This window comes from Varanus komodoensis, unplaced genomic scaffold (genome assembly GCF_004798865.1).
Source record: "Varanus komodoensis strain SLA01 unplaced genomic scaffold, ASM479886v1 scaffold5, whole genome shotgun sequence".
Lineage (NCBI taxonomy): Eukaryota > Metazoa > Chordata > Lepidosauria > Squamata > Varanidae > Varanus > Varanus komodoensis.
In genome coordinates this window covers 21,728,496-21,749,776 of record NW_025336087.1, presented here as the reverse complement: position 1 = coordinate 21,749,776, position 21,281 = coordinate 21,728,496, and the positions used below count along the sequence as shown (strand labels likewise).

The window sequence follows — 21,281 nt, the reverse complement described above, 5'->3', positions numbered from 1 at the left end:
ATAATCTAGGATTTTTCTTTTCATCTACTAGAAAAGGAAACTAACTGCACACAGTACTTTTGCTGTTAACTTGTAATAGTGTTCTGAAGGGGAAGCCTCTTTTTTCCTCCCAAAGCCTGAATCATAAAAATTGGAAACTTGGGGAAAAATTAAAATGAAGCTTATGCAGTATTTTCTCTTTCAGTATTATGGATAAAATATTTATTTAAGCAAGCAGTGCTCTTAGAATTGATGCAAGATACTTCAAAGTGTTGCAGGATGCAGACTCTTTAGATACTTGGATTGACAAAACATTATACAGAAGTAATAAGCCATGGGGGAAAGACAGAAAAAGGAATCTCTGGCTTTGTTTAGAGGAGCTCTCTTTGCAAAGAACCCAGAGAACTATCTATCTGGGCACCTTGTAAAGCTGTTTGTGTGTGATCCTTGAACCCTAGGTTCTTATGGGAATTTTTTTCCCAGGAATAATTCAGTAAGTAGGATCTGGCTGTGATTTAGGATTCTGGTCATGTATCTTTCATGCAAAATTTGTGTAGATATTGTATAGCATTCCAGTGAAATGATTGTGAAAGTTCTAATACAGTGGAGTATTTAAGAAACAATGTTTGGGAACAGACTAAAACATGCTGGAATAGTAGTCTGGCAGAAAAATGGGATTGCTGCCTTTATATATTGTGCTTGTTTTCATCTGTGTGTTTTCACAGCTGTTAGTATAACATAATGAATAGTGTGGATAGATTTGCTGAAATTTGGAGTTTCTTGGATCTAAATTTCTGTTCAGCTCACTGGGTAGTCTTAGCCATGCCTCTGCTTCTAACCTGTTTGGCAGAAGGGGCTGTGAAGGTAACATGGAATAATTGACTGTTTACCACCCTGAATGCCTTGAATGAAGGGAGTAATGCAAATGTGACAAAAACTAACCTGTCCTTTGGAAACTACTGTGTTCATGCAGCAGCATTCAGGGTTCTTTTCCCATGCTTTGACAGGATAACAAAATCCTTATATCTCCCTGTGTCTGTGTGGCTTTCTTAACACATTCTCTTGTCCTTTTCCAATAAACCAAGATGGCTACCTGTTATCTGTACAGGTGATGGAGAAAATGTCTAATTACTAGGCTGCAGCATACTGAATTTGTATAATTATTGCTTGAACTTTTTTCTCTTGGCAAAGAATGTATTTGATGCCATTTATGCATACTTGGGATGTGGTGGTGCTCTGGCTCGTTTGAGCTTGCTGGACTGCTTGCTTGCTTTTGATCCAGTTATTGGAAGAGGGACTAGTTTATTCTCTGAAGACTTCCTCTCTAAGATGGGCCATAATTTGCACATTGTTTTAACATGCACAAGAAGCTTCTGGCAGTCATGGTATGTATGCAAATTGAAAGCTGGCAGCTACTAAGCTCTTGTGCAATTTGCACAATTTGTGTTACAACTGTATAGCTTTTGGCTATACAGTTATAGATTGCAACATGTTCATCAAGAAAACCAAAAATGCTTAATGGATAAGTCATTATTAGTATTATTGAGCTGTGGCTGACTGCTACCAAGCACTCAGTAGGACTTGTATATCTTGGGGCAGGTTAATTCCTGAAGGGCATTGAGAATATATTGTGCATTTGGAGAACTTGAAATGTTTCTTCTTGTATTGGAGATAAATAGCTTTTTGATTGCTCTATACTTATTGCTTTATATCATATGTAGTACCTTTTAAAATGAATGCAAGACTATCTACAAATACACTGAGAACCAATAACTTTGCATTGTAAGACTGAATCTGTTATCTGTTTGACTTGCCAAATTCCATAAACATTTATACTTCCCCTACAGTTCTTCTTCATGGAGCTTACCATTGTTCAAGTGCCACACCAAAACAAACAAAAAATTTCAGTGCCCAATTTTTGTAGTTCCCGCAGGAGGAGTGATTGGGATGACAAGCAGCACCTCTTATGCCTCCCTTCTTTCTTCTCCTCTTCTCTCATCATCTTTCTGCTCTTCCCACCATCTTCAGAACTCACTTGTCTTTTTTATTCCTGGCCTAGGCCAACGTAACATTAGACTCTGGGGAACTCTTCATCTAGAAAAGCTACACCTGCCCTCCAGTTTATACGAATTCCAGTTCATCAGAGGGTAGATAGATTTGGAAGTATTCCTTCCACTAGACAGGGCTTGGTCCATTATTATTGTAGCAAAAGAACTGTTCAAAGACAATTATGCTATGGGGCTAAACATCCAGCTTCTGGAATGTATGGTTACAATGACACCAGTTGTGCAGTATGAGGGTATGGTACTATTGGTTTATTTGGGGTTTTGATCTCATAGAAGATGTGTGAAGTACTCACCTTGAGATTCATTATCTGGTGAAAGACATGCTGAGTTGTGGACCAACTTGCTGTACTGTATCAGTTTCTGGGATCTTCATCTCTTATGTGGTGTGATTTTTGGGATGTGGTATGCACTTTTGGCTCTTGGAAGTGCAAAGGCAGTGGCAAGCTACAAAAGCTATGAGATGTACCAGTCTGCTAGAGCTATCAACAAGGCACTTGGCATGTTTGAATTGTACTTAGTTCACTGACTTTTTCAGATGATCTTGGACAATTCAGCAACTGTACTGACCTGACCTAGCAGGGAGTAATTCTTATTTCTCCTCCTTGTCAGTCTAACCCTTTACATTTTCCACTGTGTCTACAGCCAGCACTGATTATGTTCCTGGAGATCAGCTCAGTCAGATGTTCCTGGCTTCCTATGAGTGGATGGGGGATGCTTAGGCAGATCTAACAATTGTTTTATTTGCACAGAAAAAGAATGTCATTTGCCCAGTGGAGGAGGTCTAGTTCTGAGAACTATAGGGACTGTGGGAAGGTTCCCTGTTCTGCCTGTTACATGGGAAAGTTCCCTGTTCTGTCAATTCTTCCTATCAAAATTTTGGCAAAGGTTGGTAAACTGTATAGTGGCCAAGGCAACTCTGTTTCTGCCCCCTTCTCCATCTAGCACAGAGCAACTATGCTTGAGTGCAAGGGATCCCAAATCTACTCATTTAGGAATGAGGGAAATGACACCTGGATAATGACATCTGACTGCATGCAGGTCAGTGCCAACCCCTCCATCCCAGCTGTAGTACAAAAGATGCTTGATGTCACTCATAAACCTTCCACAAGACTCTTTATATGCAGAAGTGCCTAGTTTGCTTTACTTTCCCCACAGCTGCTCATTTTGATGTTATTAGATTGTATGAATCAATTTTTGCATTTATTCCTTTCTCTGTTTGAAAAAGGGTATATTTTGCAGTCACCTTGGCCTTGCATATTAATGTCAAAGGTTTTTTTAGGATTCTCTAATCCACTGGCTCACCAGTTAGTTCTTAGAATCCAGCATCTTATACCTCCAAACTGACATATGTCAGTGAGCTGGGGTTTGTCCATTGTATTGTATGCTTTAACAAGTATACCTTTGGAACCACTTTGAATGTCCTTGTCTTCAAAACAGCATGTCTAGTAGTCATTACTTCAGTTAGGCGTATCAGAGAATTGTGGGAAATGCATATAGCTCTGACTTACCTTACCCTTCAATAGAATAATGTGGTTGTTCTTGCATATATCAGTTGGTATTTTAGTTTCACCTCAAATTTGAATGTGCTATTTCCTCCCTTCTTTTCCTCACTTACTATTTTGCTTGCATTGATATTTCACACCCTTGATGTTTGTCTGGCCCTAGCTTTTTATAAGTCATGGACTGAGTCTTTCATGTATTTATTTATTCCAAATCTATACTTTCCCATAACCTAAAGGTTCTCTGGGCAGCTTACAAATGCTAAAACAGCATAAAAAATACATATAAAACAATAAAATAATTGATAATCTGATAAAATAGATAAAACAATAACATAACATAATAAAATATACCCATATACACCAAAGAGCACAACCAATAAATTAGTCAAAATTAAATTAAATAATCCATAGCAAGAAATAAAAGTATTAAATTAAATTTAATTAATTAACAAAAAACTTGTTTAAAGTTAGTCTCAATGTATGTTATAGTTGCCTTCTTCACCTCATGGATTTTCTAGGCAATATGATTCATATATGAGCTAACTGGTCTCAAACCATCTGCCTTAATTTGATCTCACTCAGATCGTGTGTTGCTGTTCCCTGTAAGGCTGCAACTTGTTGAAACCTTCAGTGTTCATTCAGCACTGCTGGTTTTGAGAAATTTATGGATAATGATAAGAGCTGCATTAAAGGGATAGTGTCAACTATAAGATACTTTTGGACTCGGATAAGAGCAAAAGTAGTTGTCTAAAGCAATGGTGGGAGTTAAACTTTTCTACTTCTATTGATGACACAGCTTGGATGGATATCTGGGGGAGATCACCATATAAAACTATATCTGCTAATACCAGAGAAACCTCTCTAATGATAATACATGGTTGGTATCTGACTCTTAGAAAACTGGCATTCATTAAGTCTGGTCCCTTCCCTATGTGCTGGAAAGGATGCCAATTGGTTGGAACCTACCAGCACATGTGATGGCAATGTAATGAGATTCATAAATTCTGGACTTTAGTGTTCACTGAGATTAATCAGATTGTAAAAGTAAAACTACCTCTTGACTCTGAATTGGCTCTATTGAATGTATTAGTTGAAAATAATATATATATGAAACATAAGGAGCTAATTTCACATATTTTATTTGTTGCTAGAAAAGTAATAGGGCCACAATGGAAGAACTGTAAACATGCAGATTGAATAGATTGTATAACTTGATATGGAAGACAGCAATAATGGAAAATTGTCACACAAACTGGAAGTTATGAGAGGCCAGCAGATGTTTGATTCTTTTGAGACTGCTTGGGTGGGTACCATTTATTGAATATACTAACATAATTGAATATGGGAGGATGGTACCAGCAAGCTATAAATCATTATGGTTGTTGTAACAGTTTCTGTATAACCAGCATGCATCGTGAAGGACTGTATGTAACGTGATCTGGGGTGGGAGGGGAAAGGAATATAGATAATGTTAAATGTGTGTTTCCAAATATTTGTTTTTGTTTCTTTAATTTTTGATTAAAGGAAACTTTTTAAAAATATCTGTGCAGTCCACCCATTGTGTCCGCTTTAATGTCAATGGCTATCTGAAGGTTGATACCAATGGTTTCTCTCAGTTCAGAGACTATAGCGATTGGTCTCAAGTCACTGAAGGAACTGGCAGGAACTTGCTGGGAACATGTGCACTGAAATGATGGGGCAGGATTCCCTGAAATGGGGCTTTGCATAGACGCAGAGCCCATTTATGTGATGCACAGTTGACAGAACTACAAGGAAGCAACTGCCTTTTAAAAATCAAAATGTATGGTTACCTTTTATATTTATACTATGCTTCAGAATTCTAAAAAGGGTTGTTTGTTTTTTGGAGGGGGTGGGAGGAATCTCTTCTGCTTGTGAAATTTTGTTACATACTGGCTGAATGCGCAGCTATAATATGGGAACTTGAAGTATTTTGAAGATTCCTTTTAGATCTCAAAATCTTCAAAACATTCACAGATGATGGTTTGAAATATCACACTGCAGTGTAAAATATACTGAACTTGTTACTATATTTAATTCAAAAGGATTTGGTTTGGTTTGGATCCTCTGCTAGCCCTCATATTGCTTGATCACTTCCTCAGTGGTAAACTCAAATGGTAACTGCTGGCAGAAATGGAGGCATACCAGAACACTCGGGAAAAGGAAGGAAATAGGAACAAGTTTGGGGAACTCCAATATATGTAGAAGTGCAAATAAACTTTGAAAATGCTTAACAGGGTTATTCTCCCCAAAACAGTCCTCAGGACTGAGTGTGTCCAGAAACCTCGGTATGTTGAATGTCTTTTCAAAATGAAGCCTGGCCAAGGCAAGTGGGGTAACCTGCTTCATTCCTTTCCAATTTCTAGTTTCTTGGAGGAGCGTGTGGCTGGTTGGAACCTTGAAAGGGGGGTATGCTTGTTTAAGGATAGTTATATATTGCAACATTTAAAATTATTTTATTGTAAAATTTCAACAAAGTAATACAGAGGGGGGAAGTAACTAAACGCACATTAATAAATTAAATTCTGTAAATGCATATTGTGTGTGCATGGAATACAGCTTTCTAAGACTTAGACAAATATGTCAACAAAACCAGATCAAGTATCCATCCATACACATGTAGGTGCGCGCACACATACACATATTTATCTATTTGCATGTGGCATCTATATCTCACCTATTCAGTTGTAGAAAGTTTCATTACATCTTCAGTCTATTGCATTATATAAGGTGTGCATTTATCCTTCCAATGTTGTAATATCAGTCTTTTATCTTTCAAAAGGACATGGAGAATCCATTCACGCTGACTATCTGCTAGCTTCCAGGAAGTGGGTGTATAATTTAAGAACACAGTACATATGTAAATATTAAAATGTATTCTAGTACTAAGTTTATTCATATAACTTCCTCCACAAAAAAGGCAACTACTGGGCATTGCCAAAAACATACTAAAAGAATCATTAGCTGTGTTATATCTCCAACACTTAGTCAGAGTAGACAAACTCTCATTTAGGATATGTTTTGATGTCCAGTAGACATGGAAGTAGAGTTTTCACTGGAAAAGACATAACCAGAAATCCACAGGTACTTCAGATAAAGTCATTAAAGCGGTGAACCACTGGTTAGGCAAAATTGGGACAGTTGAGTTTCCTGTTGCATTCCAGCTTAAAATCCAATGTATCATATTTTTTCACTGATTTATAAACTAGAGTTGGGACAAACCCTTTTTGAATCCATCCCTCCAACATCCATGAACTTTCTTTCATGCTTGTCCTGGTCCTGCAAAGTGAGCTGAAGTAGGAGGAAGTCCACAAATGCTTGCAGACCTCCAATTGCACAGCTGGTAATCTGCCTTGTCAGGTGCAGCTGCCTATAGAGTGGCTACAGAATGTGGAAGAGAAGCACTGCAAGTGGGTGTGCCAGGTGACTTTCCTGACAGCTGGACCTCCTGTGCCAAATGCAGCTGGCAGAAGCAACACCAGGTGTGGAAGAGGAATGCTACTGTACAGTCCATAGGACTTGATTGCCGGGAAGTACCCTGCAAATGCTAAGAGCACTTGGCAGTTTTTATCAGTGACCAGGACTGAAAAACTCTTTCCACACAAATATGTGGTAGAAAATACAAGTAACCATGTAATAGTTCTGTAACTTGGAAACAGATATTCTTTTTCCAGGAATATGCAAAATTGTGACAATGATTGCATTTTATGTTTGGACACCGAAGTGACATTAAAGCTCTTTCCCATGTCCTGCTCAGATGAGTTCAGTTCCCCTGGTGATGGCAGCAGTGCTGAACAAGCAGGAAGAGCGGGTTCTAATAGTCATACAAATGACCAGAATTATTAACCAACTGCATCAGATCAGGACTGATGACTAGAGTTTCAAGTTAAACAATACAAGATAATCAGCATAAATAAAGAATAGTTTTAAAGTTGAACAATCATGCATAAATCTATGAGTATTATATCCTGTCCAATAGCATATGCCAGGGGTTCCAAAGGTAAATATCAATGGAGAAAATGGACAACCCTGTGTGGTACATCTCCCAAGTGAAAAGAAAACTGAGGAGAGACCTTTGGGGTTGAATAGACAATTCTGATCCATACTATAAATGTATGTGAAAATAAGTTTCTCATTTCTTTGGGTTCTTTTCAGCATCCAAAGAAGTTAGCCAGGTCTGTTCTATTAGTAATGAAAGCTATCAAATCAACAAATAATCTAAAAGTATTGATCCTGAGTTTCTGTTTAATAAGTCCAACCGATCTGTTCAAACCATTGTTATAACTGTTGCAATGCTTCTGTAAGAATTGCAGTTATTTTAATAACTATGTTAATCAAATAGTTTGATAGTAACCTAAGTGTGATCCTTTCACAGTCTACAAATCATTATAACAGCATATAATAAAATATGTTTAAAAAGATTAAGCTTTGTAACTAACAGGTTGGAAAGTATATTATTTTGGAAGCCTATGTGGACCAGGTGACTTTCCAGTATTCATATTTGTAATTGCTTTTATAATTTCTTAAATGGTTAAAGAAGCTGCAAGGAACAATCTTTGTGAGGAATTGTAACATGGAACGTAAACATGGCAGGCAAGGAAAGCATCATGTGTCCTGCGCTGATGTTTCACTGCTCACACTATATACAAACCAGAATAAAACTTTCAAAATTGTGAGGCATTGTGATATAACTGAAATAACATTTCATTGCTTTTGCTGTTGAAGACCCTGTGCCAGAATCTTACTGGGACAGTCACTATTTCCCACTCTGCTAGTTAACCTGGCAGGTTGGTCTTGCTTATTATGCGCAGATGATTTCCTGTGTAAATAGAATGTATTTATTCCTCTGGTTAATTTAATAATTATTAAAAATAATTGTCCATATTGACCTCAAAGAAGCTGTTCATAAAAGGTTATTTGCATATATAAAATTTGTATGCTTCTGAAGATGTGTTTCTGTTAATTTAAGGTCTACAAAAAGACAATCCTGTCCACCTTTTTCCCCCCAGATTTGTTGTCTAGAATAGACTTGGATGAACTGATGAAAAAAGATGAGCCACCTCTTGAGTTTCCTGATACTCTTGAAGGATTTGAATATGCTTTTAATGAAAGTAAGTAATGCATTTGATAAAAAGTCAGTTAGAAGCAATAAAATGTTAATATTTTTTCCAGAGCTTGTGTTCATAGCTTGGTACATAAAACTAATATACTGGAATAGTCAAGTGAATTCAGTTCTCATCAGATATGCACAAATAAACATTTTTATGTTGATGCCATTTGTTTTTTTGGTCATTCTAAAAACAGAAAGGCACTGAAAAAGAATGGTAGCAATCCCTCACTGAAAAACCTCAGTCAATGTCTGGTAATAGAATAGTATTTATTATTATTAATTATTATTAAAATCTTTTGTATGCTGTCCTATTATACAAGGTCGCAGGACGGCTTCCAATATTTAAAAAGACAAGTAAAACAACAATTTCAATAAATAATAACACAGAGCAAAACAATAAATCACAAAACAAACAGAGCGACTGAACTTTTTATTTAAGCAGCATTTTAAATGTTAATATTATTGAATTTTATTTGGCCAGGGCGGCTTATTTTATTCTACTGTATATGTTTTAATTGTTATTGTTTTAATTTATTGTGTATTTTATTCAATGTTGTGAGCCGCCCCGGGGCTTCGGCAAGGGGCGGCATAGAAATGTTTTAATAAATAAATAAATAAAAACTTAAAAACTATTAAAGTTTAAAATACTGTTTAAATAAAAAGGTTTTGGCCTGGCACCCAAAAGAGTATAAACTTGGTGCCAGGCGTACCTCTCTGGGGAGTACATTCCAGAGTCTGGGTGCCACAGCAGAGAAGGCCCTACTCTGATGACCTTTTTACCTCTCTTAGAGAAGGTTCCTGGAGTAGGGCTTCTCCCATAGATCTTAAGGGGCGTGAGGGCATATAAGGAAGGAGACGTTTCTTCAGGTATTCTGGTCCTAATCCGTTTAGGGCTTTATAGATCAAAACCGGCACCTTGAATTGGGCTCGGACTTCAACTGGAAGCCAGTGGAGCTGGTAGAGGACCGGCGTTATGTGAGAATAATGGCCAGTCCCTGTCAGCATCCTGGCAGCTCTGTTCTGCCCCAGTTGCAGTATCTGGACTGTTTTCAAGGGCAGCCCCACATAGAGCGTGTTGCAGTAATCCAAGTGGGAAGTTATCAGAGTATGTATCACTGTTTCTAGGGAGTGCTCATCCGGGTAAGGATGCAGCTGATGGATCAGTCAAAGTTGTAGGAAAGCACTCCTTGCCACTGCCGCCACCTGGAACTCTAGTGACAGCTCTGGGTCTGCGGACCCTGTCCTTTAGAGGGAGTGCTACCCCGTCAAAATCACCTACCTGGAGACCTGCACCGTCCACCAAGAGGACTTCTGTCTTACCTGGATTGAGGCTCAGTTTATTGGCCCTCATCCAGCCCATTACCTTGGCCCAGCACCGGTTCAGTACAGTCACCGCCTCACCTGGAGCAGATGTAAATGAGAGGTAGAGCCGGGTGTCATCGGCATACTGATGACTCCACAGCCCAAACCTCCTGATGACCTCTCCCAGCAGTTTCATGTAGATGTTAAATAGCATAGGGGACAAAATAGAGCCCAGTGGAACTCCATGGCAAAGCTGCCATGGCACAGAGCTATAGTCCCCAACACCACCATCTGGAATCGGCCGGCCAGATAGGAGTGGAACCACTGCCACGCAGTGCCTCCTACTCCCAAGTCAGCCAGCCTATCCAGAAGGATACCATGGTTGATGGTATTGAAAACCGCTGAGAGGTCCAGGAGAACCAACAGGGATGCACTCCCCCTGTCCCTCTCCCTGCACAGGTCACCATACAGGGTGACCAAAGCAGATTCAGTACCATAACCAGGTCTGAAGCCAGACTGAAATGGGTCCAGATAATCCGTTTCATCCAAGAGTGCCTGGAGTTGTCCTGCCACCACCCGCTCTAACACCTTGCCCAAAAACAGAATATTGGCCACCGGTCTAAAGTTGGTGGCCACCTCTGGGTCCAGGGATGCGCTCTTTGGGAACGGCCAGATCACTGCCTCCTTCAAGGGGCCTGGGACCCGGCCCTCCCTCAGTGAGCCATTAATAACCTCCTAGATCCAGGGACGAATCCCGTAACTGGCCTCCTTAAGTAGTCAGGAAGGGCAAGGGTCAAGAAGACAGGTGGTAGGACGTACCATCCCAAGCACCTTGTCCACATCATCAGGCCGCAGTAACTGAAACGCATCCATTAAAGATAGACCAGACGGAGCTCTGAACACTTCCCATACTGGAACAGTATCAACTGTGGAGTCCAGATCATGGCGAATCTGAGCAATTTTTTCTTTAAAGTGCTGGGCAAAGTCATCACAGTGGGCTGCCAAAGGTGCGACCATGTCATTTTCCTGGCCAGCATGTGTTAGGCCTCACACTATTTGGAACAGCTCCGCCAGATGGCACTGTGAGGAAGCAATGGAAGCAGAGAAGTACTGCCTCTTCGCCATCCTCACTGCCGCAGCATAGGCTAGATAATGACATGTAAGTGTGTTGGGTCAGAGTCATCCCAAGATTTCCTCTACCTGCGCTCTAATCGTCTCCCAGCCTGCTTCATCACCTGCACTTCAGGTGTATACCATGGTGCCGAGCGGGCTTTGCTAGGTGGGAAAGAATGCTTAGGAGCAATCATGTTGATTGCCCTGGTCATCTCCCTATTCCACAAATCGACCAGGACATCAACAGGAACGCCAGCTTGAGCTGCCAGAAAATCCCCGAGAGCCCTCAGAAATCCATCTGGATCCATCTTGCTCTGAGGATGGACCATCTTAATAGGGCCCGCACCCTTCTGGAGGGAGGAATCAGCTCCAAGCACAAACCTCACAAGGAAGTGGTCTGACCATGACAAAGGAGTTAAGGTCAAGTTTCTCACTTCCAGGCCACCCTCTTCCTGTCCTGTCAAGAAAACCAGGTCAAGCGTGTGACCTCTTTCATGGGTTGGGCCAGTGATATGTTGAGACGGTCCCATGGCTGCCATGGAAGCCATGAAGTCCTGAACTGCCCTGGATAGAAATGCCTTGGCATGAGTTAAAGTCCCCCAGGAGCAACATCCTCAGGGGCCCCCAACACCAGATCCGAGACGATCTCCATCAGCTCAGGCAGGGAGTCTGCTGGGCCGGTAGAGTCCCTAATCTGTCTCAATCACCCAACATCAGGTACAAACACTCAAAACCTGGCCTCAAAGGGACAGGAAGCCCTGTGAGGGAAATGTTGGCTCAATGAATTAATGTGACCCCCCCCCCCCCGGGCGTGATTGGTGTTGTACCAAGTATCCGGGCGGGCATAATTGCATGAGGGAGACATCTCCCCCTTCACCCACCCAGGTCTTGGTAATACGTGCTAGGTCAGTCTCCTCATCCAAGATCAAGTTATGAATGAGGAATGTCTTGTTATGGACCCACCTGGCATTCAACAGCAACATCATCAGGCCCAGGGGGTGGCTGACATTGCTGCCAGGATCCTTCTGGTTGGGGGAATAACCAGAAGAGGGGACCGGTATCAAACATAGGTCCCTCCTTCTCCTGTGCTGGCCAGTTAGACCCCCAATGCCATACCTCCCCCTGCCCAGCACGACCCCAATGGTGGCGCCCTCATACTCGCCAGGTAAAACCATCCCAAGTTAAAACCAAATAAACCACTGTCACTCAAAAGAAGAAGAAAAAGAAAAGAAAAAAGAAAGAGAGAGAGAAAAGGCAGAGTCTCTGGCCCAGTCCAGTCCCTTGTGGCCCAAACGACAGTGCACTGCTCTTTGCCCATTGCTGTTCAGCCACTGGTGCGATGTCCGGCGTGAGTCTCCCGGGGTTCCCTGGGTGCGCCCGGCAGGAAAAGAGCTCCGTCCGCCCCGCCCATGACAGCTCCGCCCCCACCACAGCACAGCTCTCACCTGTGCCTACTGAGGTGAAGGGAGCGAGGGCGAGAGTGTGGAGTCTCTTCTGTGGCACAGATGACAGTGGCAGTGTCTTTGTCACCTGTGCTGCACTCGACAGTGCAGGTCAGCATGGCGAGGTGCAGGGGGCCAGTCTCAGGGCGCGATGTCCAGCGTGCGCCCGGCAGGAAAAGAGCTCCGTCCGCCCCACCCGTGGCAGCCAGTTTAAAGGCTTATCTAGTCCTTCATTCAGCTACACAGAGGTCATCCCTAGAAATCCACAGGAACCCTTCCACTCATGTTCCCCAGCAACTGGTATACATAAGCATACAGTCTGTAATGTTGGAGGTAGCATAGAGCTATCAGGCTATAAATTATAGCAGTACCTTCTATGAATTTCTCTAACCCCTTTTTAAAGATATCCCTTTTTAAAGATATTACATCTTGTGGTTGTGAATTCCATAGTTTAAATACTTGCTAGGAGAAGTGTTCTCTTTCATCTGTTTCTGAATTTCTCACCCTTCAGCTTAATTAGGGTAGAGTCTTTTCTACACTGTTGCATATTTTAAAACACCTCTAGCCTATCTCCCAGACTCTCCTTTTTTCCTAAGTTAAATGGCCCCAGACACTGAAATCTTTTCATATAAATTTCCAAAGACTTGATCATTTTGATTGATCTAATTTGCATTTTTTCAATTTTCACACATTTATTTATTTATTTGATGCAATGACTGGAAATGTATGTTGTGTTCCAGGTGTGGTCACACCATAGATTTGTGTAAAGGTAGTATGGCAGTTTTGTTGTTGCTTTTGTTCTGTCAAGTAATCTCCAACTATGAATGAATGCCCTCCAGCATGTCCTGTCCCCACAGCCCTGCTTAGCTCTTAGAAATTCAGGACTATGGTTTCCTTTAAGGAGTCAGTCCATCTCCTGTTTGATCTTTTCTTCTTCTCCTTCACCTTTCCCTACCATGATTGTCCTTTCCAGTGAATCTTGTCTTCTCATGATGTGCCCAAAGTATAACAGCATTTTCCCCCATTTCTGCTCCTAGGGAAAGTTCTGCTTGATTTGATATAGAGCCTACTTGTTCATCTTTCTGCTGGTCCAGGGTTTTTGCAAAGCTCTCCTCCAGCACCATGTTTCAAATGTGTCAAATTTCTTCCTATCAGGTTCTTCACTGTTCAGCTTTCATATCCATACATAGTGATTGGGAATGCAATACTGTGAATGATCTTGGCCTTGTTCTCCTGTGAAGCATTCTTACACTGGTTGGTTTTTTCTAGTTCTTTCATTGCTGTCATTTTAGATTTTCTTGGCTGCACTCTCTTTCAATTGATGACTGAGTCAAATTTTGCAAAATCTTTCACAATGTCAATGACTTCATTGCTGCAGTAAAGTTGTATAATTTACCTGTGGTCCTGATTTTTGTTCCCTTAATATTCAGTCCCATGCTAGATAAATGTCAAAGGAATAAAAAGAAGTCCAGTTATGGGATGGATTGCTTCCACAAAGGAAGCTATCACCTTGAGTTTAGAAATGCTGAGCAGGCATGTGAAGGACAGGATAATTTGGAGGACATTCATTCATAGGGTTGCCATGAGTCAGAATTGAATTGTTGATATATAACAGGAAAGGCAGTGCACTTCTAAAAGTCATGTTTGTGCATGTCCGCTTTTGGAGAAATCCTTCCTTGATCCAGAGGATCTTAATAACACCAGACTGGTAAGCAAATATTCCTTTTCTGGGCAAGGTTCTTGAGAGTGTGGGTACCAACCAGCTTCAGGCACTAGTGGTCATGAGACAGATTATTTGGATCCATTCCTATCAAGGTTTAGTTGTAGTTTTGGCATGGAAGCAGCCTTAGTTACCCTGCATGATGGCCTATGCCAGGAGAGAGATGAGGGGAATGTGACCCTGTTCTCTTGGAGCTCTTGGTAGCTTTTGACACCACTGACCATGGTATCATTCTGGGGTGACTATTTGAATTGGGAGGGGGAGGGGGAGGGGAACAATAGTTCTTCTCCTAGTTAGAAGGCCATTTACAGAAGATGATGCTTGGTTAATAACCCATGGGTTCTCTTCCATGGAATTTCTCAGAGGTTTCTTTGGTCTCCAGTGTTATTTAACATCCACAGAAAACCACTGAGTGGGATCATCTAGAGTTTTGGAGGTAGGGTTAGGGCTAGATTGCTAACAGTATATTGATGATATGCAGCTATTTCTCCTTGTCATCATCAGCAGGTGAGGCTGTGAATGTGCTAAACCTATGTTTGCCTGTGACAGTGGACTTGGTCATGAGACTGATTTGATGAGGACTAAGAAACCATGTAGGCAAGACTGAGATGCTGTTGGTGGATGGTTCCTCTGACTGGATGGTGGTTTTCAACTTGTTTTACATAGGATTAAACTCTGCATGAAAGAAGATTCATAGCTTAAGGGTTCTTGATCCATCACCCTGATCCATCATGTGACCTCAGTAGTTTGGATTGCATTCTCCTATCTTCACTTGGTGGCCAATCTCTGCTACCTAGGCAGGAATAGCATGGTTTCAATAATCTACAGTTTGCAATAATCTAATTCAGAGATTACCAATGTACTCTATGTGGCGCTGCCTTTAGAATCATAGAACAGTAGAGTTGGATGGGGCCAGGAAGGCCACTGGACCCAACCCCCTGCTGTTGCAGGTCACTAACTTACACTGTCCCACTCAGATGAGTGTCTAGTTTCTTCTTGAATATCTCTAGTGTGGGAGAGCCCAGGACCTCTTCAGGCAACTGGTTCCACTGTCATATTGCTCTAACAGTAAGGAAACTTTTCCTGATATCTAGCCTTTATCTGGGTTGTCACGACTTGAGTTGATTATTCTGTGTCCTACACTCTGGTATCATGGAGTGGTATAGAAATGAAAATACTGCTCCTCCTACTAATGTCTTCTGCTGGGTTTCTAGTAGATTCTTTTCTTTAAACTTAGATGCTTTGTGGCCATTTTCAGCTATGTATATGTTTCTTTATTTTTAATGTCTACTTAAAACAACCTTAAGTACAATTACTAGAGAGTAAACTCCTTTGCACATAGTGAGATTTATTCCTGAGTAAATATCTGAAGATTCCATTGTACAATTTTAGTTTATAAATACATTCCTGTGAAAGCAAGCAAAGAAATACGTCAGGGTTTGTGTGCCTTATGGAGAAAAAGTCATAAACTGAGAATTAAGCCCACTCCTCCTGCAGTTCTGGCCCACAGTGAGGGTCTCCAAAAAGAGGAGATCGAGCAAGTTCAAAGTGTTTCTTAAAATGCTTCAAATATAACCTATAGCTTGTCAATGAGTTTCTAAGTGAAGCAGTTACGGAAGTCATAAGCGCTTCCCAAGTAAATGGCAGTGAGCATTGGTGATATACAGTATGTAAGTGATGCAATTCATGGCATTTCGGAATTGGTATTTTGAATTGTTGCTAGATGAGAACAGGCAGCACAGAAATAGAGCATTGATGTAATGTGCACACAGAGACTTACTCCTTTCTAGAGCTGTTCTGCACTCGCTGAAACTCCTACACAGTTTCTCTGTGTAGCTTTTTACCATGTCTTGCGGATAACTTGCTGTAATTATTTCCAGATAGAAATTTGAAGAAGAGTTTTATGCTTTCTCCCAAATACCATATTTCCACATGTAAAGTGAAACCTTTCATAACTGTTGCTACCCAGCTAGCTACCAATGACTGAATGGTCTAATAATAGTGATAAAGATTGTATACAGCCTTAATGTCTTTGCTTTTGCTCCTTAAAATATATGATCTGCAAAAGACAGTGCATCAATAGCTGTGTATTATTTCCAGTATACTCTGTATGGAAAGAAAAATGTTAGTTTCTTAATGTTGTCTTGTACTGTTCAGTTTTATGTGGGGGAAAGCTTTGCTTTAAATGTAGTCATTTATGCAACACTTAGCTTTTTTTGCTTTTATAGGAAGGTACTTAGAAACTAAAAATGTCATGAAAGTAATGCTCTTTGAAAGGAGCAGTTCAACACTTTACTCTTCATGTTCTTATTTTTAGAGCAGTGCAATCTCTGTCTCCTTTTTACACTGCGTATTTAATAGAGCACATATGATTGCTAAAAGAAGATAAGCTGAAATCTAGGTGTGTTGTATTGATTAACAGTTCCATCATTCTAATATTTGAGTGGCATTGTTAGGGCAGTATTGAATAGATTCTTGATCCTAGTGCCTGCAGATTGACAGGTTTGGCTGGAATTTTTTAACTTGCACACTAATGTATTTTTAAATCACTTATGCTTCAGCATTTGGAAAGAAGGTGTGCCTTTTATTCTTGCAAAGCAATAATGAAATTTTAGTAGTTGGTGTTCTCATGTAGGTTAACAGCACTTGAAAATATACTATAATTCTTACTGGACAGTATTTACAATCTCCTTAGGGGAAAAGGTACTTCACCATTAACCAGCCTAAAAGAGCATAGAAACTAAGTATAGAACTTTTAAAAGAAACATAGATTACAGAATATGGTTATTAGAGTATTGGAAGAAACAGAGTATGATTATGCTATAAAAAGGATATTATGACCTGAGTGATTGGATATGAATTTGGGAAGGAGTATTCCCCTAAAGTTTGGGGGAAGTACTCTGAAACTGAGGTAATGGCAGGGCTGAAAAAGCTAACTAAACCTTTTAAGTTTTCAGTATCTCTGCTAATTAAACAAAGTTTTCATTTTGAAGCTTCAAGATTTTTTCAAGGGTAAACTTCCCTTACAGCAGCAAGAACAAGACCAAAGTAGTAACAGTGTTACAAAAGTATTCATCCTTGTTTTGGCAAAGAAAATATTAAACTTTATCTTTCCCGCTGAAGGTCTCTTCTATTCTCTTTAACTCTGCTTTTACATTCAGATAATTCAGGCTTTGCGGGTAATAGTCTTAGATTGTCTTTTAATTACTTGACTCGTTTTACAAAATAGTTAACTATATTTTGAGCATTTTTTTGGCCGGGGGAGAGCATATATTGAACTAAGGCCTGCTTTCCACATAATGACAATAGTGACTATGGGTTGTTGTTGAATTGTGGGTTACATATGACCCCCTGCATTGTGGTTTAACTATAGGCTGTTAAGCACAAACAACCCAGGAAAAGAATCAATGATTTGTTATTGGATTGTGAACTCTGGGTTGTTTGTAATTAACAAGGCAAACCTAAACCATTGTGCAGAATGGTGGCAGCCTATGATTCAAACCATACACAACCTCTACTCTTGGTTGTTTTGAGTGAACTAGTCAAAGATTGCAGTTCATGATAGCATTCTTTGCACTCTTAGCACATTTTCTTTGACCTATCAATTGGACAATAATTCAATTCTGTTTTGAACTTTTAACGAGTAACTAGATGCAACACATAAAGAGAACTGTTATTTACGAAAAACAGTTAATACTTGCAAAAATGTTTACATAGTGAGTACTGCTGAATGTTTTGGAACTTCGCAGATCTAACCTGAAATCATTTTACTTGATAGGATACCATCAGGGTTCTAGTCCTTTCGTCTGAGATCCACCATATTTAATGTGATATGTACCTTTGATTCTGTAATCAGGATGACTTAATTATCAAGTTTCACATACAAAATTCAGCTTTGTGCAAATAGGTTATATATTTTTTCCTTAAATGTTTGTTTATCTCTTGGCCTTTCTACACCTACTGTGAAACTAATGTAGAAAAATGTAGTCATTAAAGTATAGTCTATTTTCTTGGAATGTCATGATAGTTTTAAATTCTGAGAACAGTGAATGGAAGGAAGCTCTTGTTAGAGGGTGATCCTACCCTGACTTCCCTGCTGAACCACCCAATCCAGTTTGAAATGATCAGCTTTTCCTTACCTTTCCAACAATTCCATGGCCCATCCTGTTTCCCTTAGGAGGGTTCCCAAAGTGTGGGAGTTCTCAAAGTCCTTCTGGTCATAGTTCTCAGGATTTTACTGTTTATAGATAACTGTTATCTCTAAATCATGTGTTTTAAATCTAATATTACTTTTCTTTTCTTTTCTTTTTTTTTTGGTAGAGGGGCAACTGAGACATATAAAAACTGGAGAGCCATTTGTTTTTAACTATCGTGAAGATTTGCATAGGTGGAATCAAAAGCGTTATGAAGCACTTGGAGAGGTATGTATTATATGCACGCAAGATCTTATTGTATAGTATGCAGTTTTGTGCTATTAAGTAAGGGAGAAATGCTCAATATTTTCAGGAGATGATCACATTGAATATTCTTGAAAGTATGGATGATATGATCTATTAAGAAGGAAGCTGCTGTATTTAAACTGCATAGCAGCCATACAAAGTAGCACAATCAACTGACTAGTTACCAGGTATCAGGTGAACAAGAAAAGCTGTCAGTTTTGTACAAATCTTTCAGTAAATATTGCAATAGGGCCTTCTGCTTGCAGTTCAGTACCTATACGTATTTATGGAATTGGGTCTTCCATTTCAGCATCATTCTTTCTAGCTATGATGTGATTCTATTTTTAATATGTTAATAGGAAGGCAAATTCCCTCCATAAAGTACTGAAGTAAATATTTTTACATTTTATTTTTCTTGCTTAGATTTTAATTCATGTTGAGTTCCATATTGTTTACCTTGTAGCTTTTCACTGATCTACATGATTATCCCATTTTTGACTAATGAAACCTAAACTTTATTTTGACCAGTATGTTATATAAATTAGTAATAATGTGTGAGGAATATGGTTTGGAAGTGGGAGTCTGTCAGTTTTACTTAGCCTGGCTCTCCGGACTACACCCTGCTTTCTCTCTTCCCTATGTCTGTCTTGAGCCAAGTGTTGACATGGGCATCCAGTGGGCAGTGAGTCCAGATGAATCTGCAAGCTCTGCTTGTGCATATGCTGCACATGCATCCACTGTGCACATGAAATTTTGCTCCTGCATATGTGACTTGCAGGCTTTGCCTACTTTGCACAAATAATAACGTAATTCGTGCAAAGAAGCTGCTAGGTGTTCTTGTGCATTCATGGGCTTGTCTTGCTTCCTGGAAAGAAGTCAGACAAGCACAAGAGAGCTGGATTCCAGCTTGATCTCATCTCTATAAGTGAGTTTCTAGATCTTGGTGGTATTAAGTTAGGATTTTTTAAAGCCTGCTATTACTTTACCCACTGTCTTTGTTTTTTCATGAATGTGAACTTTGCTTTTTCCCAATTAGAAAGGATGCAGCCAGCACACCTATAAGATTTAGGATAGCTAGGCATTACCAAGCTTCTGCTTTTTCTTTGCTTGATTTTGTACCTTATGAATGACTTTCAAAGCTCTTTCTCTCTCTCTCCACATATACACACACAAACACACACACTTTCATTTTCTCACTTGTTTGTATTCGAATTTAAAAACACAGGAGGAATATCAGAGGTCTCTGTAGCCATCTATTCAGCATGGGGTTTTTCTGCGAATAAATAAAATGCTTGAGTACATTAGACAAAGGGTGGGAAGTAAAAAGGCCACCACAGTACATTCTCTCCATATTTATTAAGAAGCAAATGTCTTTATATTAAGGCATTTTTCTAAGAAACAAAGTATTTAGGCTCACTCTCAGCTGACTGTGCATAAGATTGCCGGATTAGTCAGGTTTCAAATTCGTGATGCAGAATTTCAGAATAATTGAAGGTAGCATAACTTTATGATCTCATTACATGAGAAAATTGGCTTATTGAGGGAGTTTTAGCCAGCATTGAGATTGTTCAAACATGTTTGTTTAATTTGAAAATTGATAAGAACATGTTTCTTTTTGGCAATATACAGACAATGTGGCAATGCGTGACTTTGCATTCAGTCCTGTGTGGTACAAAGAAAAGCCCGATGGACTGAAGCATGTTGGCACCAATTCTGCTGGGCAGGAAAGGCATGACACCTGCTTATATCTCTCACAGTGGCATTCCCTGTTTACATCTATCAAGAGTTAGATGTCACCCTCTGAAGAAATAAGAACATCAAAGAGAGTATATGCTTCATAGAGATAGCTTACCATGGGGAGGGATTACTCTGTTGCACTTCCATCTGTTGCAAATACACCTAAGCAGTGTTGTGTCTTGCCAGCAACAGTTGCATGACAATCAGATGCTACATGCCTTCCCCTCAAGATGCGTTATGTGGTTGAAAGCTCTCCACCTATGAGGCATGAAAGATCATATTGCAAGTACGTGCTAGTTACTGGATTGTACCAAAGGATTTCAGGAAAAGATCAGTCTGTGCTCTATAGACTACAACAAAGCCTTTGACTGTGAGGATCATGGGAAGCTATGGATGGTTGTGAAAGAGATAGACATGCCTCTGCACTTGATGGTCTTGATGGATAATGTATCACGGGCAAGAAGCTACTGTTAGGACAGAAAATGGAGAAACAGAATGGTTTCTCTTAGGCAGTGGTGTCAAACAAGAATGCATTTTATCTTCCTCTCTGTTTAGTCTGCACACAGAAGACAACATAAGGAAAGCTGGATTGAATCAGAGGAAGAAGTGAAAATTGGCAGAAGAAACATCACTAATTTAAGATAGGCAGATGATACCGTATCAGTGGCAGAAAGCAGCAATGACTTGAAATGACTCCAGAGAAAAGAGAAAGAAGAAAGTACAAAAGGAGGTCTGCAGCTCAATATTAAGAAAACAAATACAATACAAAACAAAAAAACATGTTCACAGATGAATTATGGAACATTACTGTTAATAGTGAAAAAACTGACATATTCAAAGATTTCACATATCT

General features: G+C 39.9%; 1 protein-coding gene across 7 annotated transcripts in view; it reads left to right on the top strand.

Annotated features, from left to right (window-relative positions):
* The window catches only part of FAM172A (family with sequence similarity 172 member A), a 312,125-nt gene that overhangs the window by 6,563 nt on the left and 284,281 nt on the right, over positions 1-21,281 (top strand). For all 7 annotated transcript variants that reach the window (XM_044446029.1, XM_044446032.1, XM_044446030.1 and 4 more), the window contains exons 3-4: positions 8,575-8,676; positions 18,573-18,673. In XM_044446029.1, coding sequence (XP_044301964.1) covers positions 8,575-8,676; positions 18,573-18,673 — 203 coding nt within the window. The remainder of the gene's footprint in view (positions 1-8,574; positions 8,677-18,572; positions 18,674-21,281) is intronic.